The sequence below is a fragment of the Pyxicephalus adspersus genome, chromosome 7 (assembly GCF_032062135.1).
Source record: "Pyxicephalus adspersus chromosome 7, UCB_Pads_2.0, whole genome shotgun sequence".
Lineage (NCBI taxonomy): Eukaryota > Metazoa > Chordata > Amphibia > Anura > Pyxicephalidae > Pyxicephalus > Pyxicephalus adspersus.
In genome coordinates this window covers 53,395,217-53,403,660 of record NC_092864.1, presented here as the reverse complement: position 1 = coordinate 53,403,660, position 8,444 = coordinate 53,395,217, and the positions used below count along the sequence as shown (strand labels likewise).

General features: G+C 34.8%; 1 protein-coding gene across 2 annotated transcripts in view; it reads right to left on the bottom strand.

The window, feature by feature from the left end:
• NDUFA10 (NADH:ubiquinone oxidoreductase subunit A10) overlaps positions 1–8,444 on the bottom strand; it is an 11,754-nt gene that overhangs the window by 2,575 nt on the left and 735 nt on the right. Inside the window, exons 2-8 of one of the 2 annotated variants that reach the window (XM_072418476.1) lie at positions 5,901–6,069; positions 4,652–4,867; positions 2,840–2,926; positions 1,978–2,099; positions 1,750–1,829; positions 1,295–1,349; positions 429–514 (exon numbers count right to left, since the gene is read on the bottom strand). In XM_072418476.1, the coding sequence (XP_072274577.1) occupies positions 429–514; positions 1,295–1,349; positions 1,750–1,829; positions 1,978–2,099; positions 2,840–2,926; positions 4,652–4,867; positions 5,901–6,069 (815 nt within the window). The remainder of the gene's footprint in view (positions 1–428; positions 515–1,294; positions 1,350–1,749; positions 1,830–1,977; positions 2,100–2,839; positions 2,927–4,651; positions 4,868–5,900; positions 6,070–8,444) is intronic. The other variant, XM_072418477.1, reaches the window with a different exon arrangement.

Sequence of the window (8,444 nt, the reverse complement as noted above, 5' to 3'; positions counted from 1 at the left end):
ATTATATTATAATACATAATTATAAATATTAATTTTAAAAAATAATGAAATAATAGACAACAATGTAATCTTAAAATAAAATATAAAATTAAAAATGTTCTTTTATTTTTAATTCATGTTGTGTGGTGTTTTTGTACTGTAAAAACCATTTAAAAGCAGATTACATTGTAATCTATTACCAGGTAAGGCCATTATCTTTCCTAAATGTTAGGTGGTTCCTTCATTTTTTTCTCTACTTGGTTTTAACAACAAATGTGCCAATAATTAGAAAAATGTCATTTACATTTTGTTAGGTTCCACAATGTCATACCTAGCTGTTAAATAAAATAGTTTTGGGTCATATCTGCAATTTATTTGCAGGAAAGTAAAACACATTCTCTAGACATTCTCTAGTAGTCATTACCAAAACAAAACTAGGCGACACTTACAGCATACGTAAATGATGGAAGGAGATGTCTGTTTGCTCTAACCATGGACCTTTAGTAATCTTAATGTACTCAAGGTCCTCAGCAACCTGAAAGGTACACAAAGAACATAGAGATTATTGGCAGAGCACAACATTTCAAGACTGTAAATACTCTTGTTCCTCTTGCTACGAAAACAGAAGTGACTTAGGCTCAAGTTACTAGGGTAATGGTTAGCTTTAGAAAGCGGGGAAAAAAATCATACACAAATCTCATTCTGGTTAAGTTCTCTGTAACCATCATCCCCATGAGCCCCCATAACTGAGGGCAGGCTGCAGCAATGTTGGTCACTAATCCCCCTTTCCTATTATGGCTGTTGTTTATTTGTAAATGTTTCAGGGCTGCAGAGGAGCTGCTGTGGTGATTTTGTAAGTACTATAAGGAACATAGTGTGCATTGCATGTTAAAAACCTAACTTTGGTTGGAGCTACCATTGTGTGGGTCATAGGAAAAGTATGGGGATATGGGCCTACAGGCTGTAGTAGCACTGGCTGCTCCTCTCTCTCTTGCCTCTAGAGTGTTGTGGCCTCATCTAAAGATGTGCTAGATGCTGTTTATTTTTATTTAATCTTGAATTATAAAATGTTTGTTTTGATTTATAACTGGATTTTATCAAGCTTTACAAAGATAAAATAAGACTGTTTGATATTCTACATTATTATTGTGTAATATTTTTTTATAGTACCACAACATTTGGCACCACAGAGTACTTAAAAAATATTTTACATTTTATGTTACACAGGACAGAATATAAGAAAAAAAAAAGTCATATAAATTTTTTTTTGTATTAAGAACTATATATTACCAATAGAAGATTTATATTTCCTTACCTGCTCCACATTCACTGCATCACCGCCAGAATACTGTAAAACCTCTGTTGTCTCACTACAATAAAATAAGAATTTTAGTCCATAGTTTAAAAGCATTTAGACAAATATGTGATTGAAAAAAAGAGGGATTTGTTTTGCTTACATCAGTTAGATTTTCAATTTTAAGCTGCAGCTTAATAAAAATATGAAGGAGCGAAGCTGATTGGGAGGAGTTAAGAACAATGGTTCTCCCTCTAAATTCATCCAAATCTTGAGATCCACTGCCAGTTGTGATTTTTTTTTACAAGCAGTTATTTATTAGGTTATGAAGCTATTGTTTTTTAAAATTGGTGTTTTATCTGAACACTGAAAAATGTACACGGTCATTTCGGCCAAAGTCTGTAAGGGACCTTTGTGGGGGGGAAAACGCACACAAAAAAATGACAAAACAATCTGTAAAAATCTGATATTGTCACCTTATCTTGGGAAGGAAAGATGTTTTGTATGCATCTTCAATACTCTGAAGGTATGGCAGAGCAACTTTCTTTTCATTAGCCTAAAAACAAAATAGTGTCAATAGGTAGTAACAAAGCCAGAAGCAAAAAGAATGAGTCCGTGCACATATTCTCTCTATATAAATAGGCTGTAAATAAAAAAAATTGATACCATAAACTTTTTTTTTTTTTTTTAATGTATATAATTACATTTCCTCTCTCCTGGATCTTCTTGTACACATCAGCAGCTGGGACATCCAGATATATAGCTACATGTGGAGGCAGGAACTCATCAATGCTTACATTTTTTATCTCATTATAATGATCCACACCTAAAACCGAAAGGAAAGACACAGATACATAGTAAAATCCTCCTTTTATACTATAGGGTACAATTACAAATTATTCCCTTGTCAATTTGATCTACATTTGGCAGTTTATTCATTAAAAAGATACAGCATTTTACAATTGTGACTGATGTGCTCTTTTGATAATTGGTCACTAGGTGGCAGAATAAGTTTTAATAAACATTACAATGAGCAAAGCATGAGGATTTAAAGGGCGGTGAATTGGCCAAAAGCCAAATTGAAGGGTGATGTTTTTTTTTTAAATACAGCTCTATGACCCAGACATAATCCCCCTGAATAAATGGCCTTGCTCTACTTACTGTTTATCACCTGCCAGCACACTTACTGTTGTTACATCCTTGTCAGCACACTTTTGTTTGTTACATCCTGAATCTTTTTAATGCAACTCACAGATCCTACATAAGGGGGACGTTATGGCAAAGAAGATGTGCACACCACTTCCTAAAGGTCTACTTTAAAGTTTTTATACACCCATAACTTTTACAATGAACAGAAAAGAGTTAAATCTTCCACCAGGTTATTTTAATGCTATCTTTGTAATGCTAGATATTTATCTTCCTGGTCCAAAACCAAAAAACAACCATTCTAAGAACAGAAACCTCTTGAAAAGTAATTTAAGTTTTACAATTTTTATTTTTTTTTAAAAAAAAAAAAAAAAAAAAACACAAATCCTTGGTAAATTATACAATGACATGTTTACTTACATTCTGGGCGAATGTATCCATTCTTCAACATAGCTTCCAGGAAAACAAAGTCACTGTAGGCAGACCGTTCCATAACCACTCCCTGGCCTTACAAAACAAAAACATTCCAGTTATTTGTACTGAATTATGCTGTTGTAATTATATTATTCTGTGATTATTCAAAAAAAAAATACAAGGGACTGGCTTCATGTAAAAATGTCCTTTCATGGACAACCAAAAGTAAAGAAAGTGTAAGCACCAGATAAACTTGTTAAGGGAATTATCAATTTGACTTTAGGGATTTAATTTGGGGTTTGCTCAGCTTTAACTTAAAAACATACATTAAAATGAGAAAACACAGCTTGTATTGGCATGTCTTTTTATCCTTTAAGATGTGTTTATAGCCAAATGTTTTGGATTTGGTGTTAAAAATGTTAGAACACCTTTTGGGCTTCCCTAGAGAGCTGGGTTTTGCGAGATCCACAAGGTAAACAATAATAAAAACCTATATAATTAAAATCTATAACAAACATTTTTTGCTGGAGGTCAGGCACTGAGTAGCCAACACTCATGCAACTGTATATTGGGTAGCGTGTGATAGGAACAGGGAAATCAGAACCCCAGACAAAGGTTGAATTAGTAAAGCTATGTATGCTGTTAACCTAGCAAAGTAAATTATCACCTTGCAAGAGATAGCTTAGATGCACTTAGCTTAGTAAATGTGATGAAAATTCACTTTGCAAGAAATATTCAATCACTTGCAAGAGAATAATTTCATTGTTGCAGCAGAACCTGAAATTGTTCACTAAGATTTTGGCAACCCTGGCAAGTTATGATCAAGTTAGTACTCAGGAGCATGTTTCAGAGACTTCAGTCTATAGAGTTTAGGCACATTCTAAGTGTTCATCCATCTGTTACGACCAGGTTATCTGTATTGAAAAGTCTAAATAGATTTTGTGAGTACCATACATTGATTTTTCTCCCTTGGAATATTTTTCCTTATTTGCTCACAATTTGTTGTCAATGTTATTTGCCTATTTTTAAATATTGTTAAAAAACCCACAGATTTTCTTATGGGCAGGAAATACTATTTGCACTGAATGCGGATGTGATTAGCACCCCTTTAGACACTCCATCACATTTGTTAATCCAGTTGGTACTCCAGACTGCCTGTAATTTTTTGGGTATTGAAGGACGGGCTAAGAAAACGCAGCCGCCAGGAGGTCTACTGACCTGGTATTCTGACCTGACGTTCTGCAAACAGTTCTGCTCAGCAGAAACTTTTACTGTGGCAGCAATAAATGTCTAAAATAAATATTCTGCATAACCCCCATATCTAGTATAGCACATACTGGTAAAATGTGAGTTATGACATACTTGGACAATTTACACAGTTTATTGCAAAGCACATTGAAAAGGAAAGAGAAAAATTCATAAGTGCAGCCAAAGTCATATAGTTAGTGGAAGTTAAAGCAACACAAACCTTAAAAACCTATACCCCTCCACATTTTAACATGAGATGCAAAAAAAAATCTAAAGATTAACCAGAATTTATGAAAACCTTTTCTGTTATCGGCTTGAATAGATTTCAACCTCACTTTCTTTCCCTTTGACCCCTGTATAGGGTCTGGAGGAAAGCAGCCGTCACTGGAGATAGCAGGCACGGTAAAGTAAACCCCATAATAAATCATTCTACCATCAACAACTGATTAAAGCTCAACAAGGATGATTTTCTAAATTTTAAAGGGGCCTTCTTGCTCATGGTTTAAATTGCATGACTTTGGAATTCAACACTTACTCTTTTTCCAGAATATATGTTAATAATTATTATACCTGTACTCAGTAGATGTTCCAGAACATCTGCGTACTGCATCATGCGCACCGAAAACATCCAGTTCTGTAGGCGGTACGAATTTCCATCAGGGCTCTTTGGGTCCTCATAAAACTTCTCCAGGCTGCATAGACCAGAGTATTTTATGGGGGGTAAATTTTCATTATAGGTACACTTGTCTATATAAAGCTGGTCAGCTTCTGGAAAATATTTCATACCTGCGAAGGAACAAAAGACATGACACAAATCTAAAAGCTCAATAACCAATATCAGCATTCAATCATCAGGTTGACTTGTAAACCTTCATCAATCTGAATGTTTCTAATGGGCTGTACCTCTTTTGCTAGGTACAAGACAGCATACGCTGCACAACCCAAAAACACAGGTTGTATTGGACATTTGAAATTGACATCTTAAAATATTTTTATAAATAACTGTGCAAATAGCATACCACAAGGCATATAAATGATTTACAGAGTAAACAAAATTAAAAATGTTTCAAAGTTGACAAAAGCACACAGTAGCTTAACAAAGTCCCTATCAATGTAGGGACATCTGTATTCATGCTTATAGCATGGTTTACACTGCAAGTTGAACTATTTCCCTGAACATTTCAAGGTAAACAAGGATGGAAATTAAATGTAAAAGGGTGGGAGGTAACAGAGGAGAAAATAAAGGAGAGAGGATGTAAATGTGAGTGGCAAAAAATTGGTGTTTTATCTTAAAAACTGTTTATCTTCACTAACAAAATAGGTACTTATTAAGAGATACCTCATATAAACAACTGACACCAGACAAAAAATAGCAGTCATATAAAATGCAATAACCTGTGCCATACCACAGATCAATACTGAAAAATGTACACGGTCATTTCGGCCCATTTTAATGGGTCCCAGGAAGAAAAGACAGGAGCCTGGAGATGGATCTAATGAAAAAAATTAGGTCAGGTTAGGGTGTATGTATAAACTTTAACATACCTGAACACTTTCAATTTTACATTTTTTAAAAGGTTCAGTAACTAATTGTGGCCTTTTAAAAATGGCCTGGCATTGGAGTGTAGAGGATGCACCAAAACATGCTGCAGCAGTCACACCTTCTAGTAGCCTAGTGGCCTTCTAGTAATGGGAATACTTATTCCACAAATTGAATTCTCATATTTAGATGGAATTAATGTGTTTGGAATGGAACCTGCAAAATGTAATAATATTAGAAGGATGGCATTACATTTTAAATAACAACAATGTATCTTACCAAGCCTTTCTGCTAGATCTTTTGCAACTTTCCCTTTGCCAGAAGCCAAGTTTCCATCAACTGTGATGATCTTACTGTTTGGCCCGAATCGCTTGGTAGTTCTTTCACCCAGTATGTATGCCAAGTAGCCATACTGAATCCCATGCTTTGAGCTGACATGAAACTGGGACTATTCATATAAAACATAAAAAAAGTATATACAAAAAGGGTTATAATTATGATCAAAGCTACAATGACATTTATTGATTTTTAATATTTAAAACAAAATCAGCAACAACTCTTTTTTTCTGAGGACATCAGACATCTCCTTTGTTGGAGCCATGACAGATTTTCACAAATGGCTTAGCACAATTCCCATTCTTTACATAAAACAGGGTCTCTTCCCAATGACACCAGATTCTGACTTTACCCTCATATTATATGATGATCCTAAGGATTCACTTACTTTTGCCACACACATAAGTTTTTGGAATTTTTTTTTCAATAATTACATTACTTCTTCATGACTTCATGATTACATATATTCTTTATGTACTTTTATGACTTGTTTGAAATTCAGATGATGCTTTAAATCACATTAAAAAAAGTAAAGGATTTACAAACTTTGAGGCACCACTGTAGTTTAATAAAGAGGTATCTGGATCTTTAAATTGCTCATTATAATCTAAATAAACTGGATAAGTCAATTCTAGTTTAATGGGGGTTCTCCTGATATTATGGGGCTTGTTCTAGGTAAAAAGGTTACTTTTGATTATTTTGGTGGTCTCCTGATAAGCACAGGTATGTTCCAATTTACATAAATAGGTTAGGTATGGTTTACTGGGGTCTTTGGGCTTGTTCTAATTTACATAAATAGGTCAGATATAGTTTACTGGGGTCTTTGATATTCAGAGACTTGTTCTTAATAAATCTGCCACTTCTAGCTTATTTGGGGTGGGAGCTCCTGATAGTAACAGGCTTGTTATAATCCAGGTAAATATGGTTTGTCAAGTTTACGGGTGACCTCCCTATATGCACAGGCTTGCACTAGGATCTAGATAAATAGTTTCCTACTGTATCAGTGGGTCTACTGATTTGAGGTCACCAAGCAGTGCTCCATGAGAAAATTGGTGGTCCACAGAAAAAATTGGAGGTTTTTGGCAATTTTTATGTTTTATCATTAATAAAACAAAAATAAAATTCTAAAAAAATCGTATATTCTGAATGACCATTTTAGCCTTTATATTGCATTAAATTTACAAACTGTACTAGGGATGGAAAAACAAGGGAGGCGCAGCGTGACGTCAGTGTAGTCTTAAAGCGTAGCTAAACTCAATATTTTAACTTTACATAAAAGGGTAGACAACCTTTATATGTACAGGTAGTCCCCGGGTTACATACAAGATAGGGACTGTAGGTTTGTTCCTAAGTTGAATTTGTATGTAAGTCAGAACAGGTACATTATTAATAAATGCAATTAGGACAGAAAATTGTCTCGACATATTATTAGGCAGCGTGCTGTCAGTAACTGTATAAAATCCTCACAAAGCAAAAAAAAAAAAAAAAAACTTTATGGAGACCAGACATTCATTACCTTCTAGAGGTGTGCTTTGATATGCAACAAGAAACAACTAGAGCTGTGCTTTGATATGCAAAAACAACTTCAGAGTTTGTCTTGGTCATTAAAGAGTTACAAGTCATGCAAACCAACCCCTCCAAGCCTCCGTCCTGCACAGGAGCAACAGGGAAGCCCTGTATCTAGGAGTCAGTATGTTGGATGTCCTTAACCCAGGGATTACTTGTACAGGGAAAATGCTATTTAATTTTTTATTATAGTGAGATCTGCTCTCTCTCTTTTCTTTCCCCTTTACAGCGGGCTATGTCACCCAATCTCAGGCCTGCACAGTGCGAGATCAGGTGACTTGCTAAGAAGACCGAGGAAAAAGAAGGAAGTGAAGAATGAAGAAGATGGTGGCCACTGGTGCTTCCTCAGCGCGGGACAAAGAGGAATTCCAGGATGGCGAGGGACCTTAAGTGTAATTTTTTTTTTTCGGATTAGTTCCACTTTAAGTTGTATGAGGCAACCGTTACCGAGCTGTAAGCTTCAGTATTGTTTCCAACATCACAACAGTCACCCCGCTCCATAGATACCGAATCTCATCTGATTGTTTTAATATGGTATTCTCTCAGATGATCTTTTAGGTAAGTATGACCTTAGCTGTGTATTTTCTTTAACTGTTATGTTGAATGACATCAAATAGTTTGGTTTTTTAACTATCATTTCTTGTTTGGTCTTAGATTCTAATTAAATAAACCCATAATGAGGGAGAAAAACCAAACAAATATTTTATATTTCTGGAAATACCAAAGATAATGCAACTAATGATAATTGTAACAATAGTAATACTTCACTTAACTGATCAATGAATCAGAGCCTCCACTGTCCTTGTCAGGCACCATTAGGAAGATCATAATTTTACAAATGTTATCTTTTAAAAAAAAATCATATTAATGGTCCAGGATTTAAAATTATAAATTTAGTGGTCCGTGAGCTTGAAAGGTTGG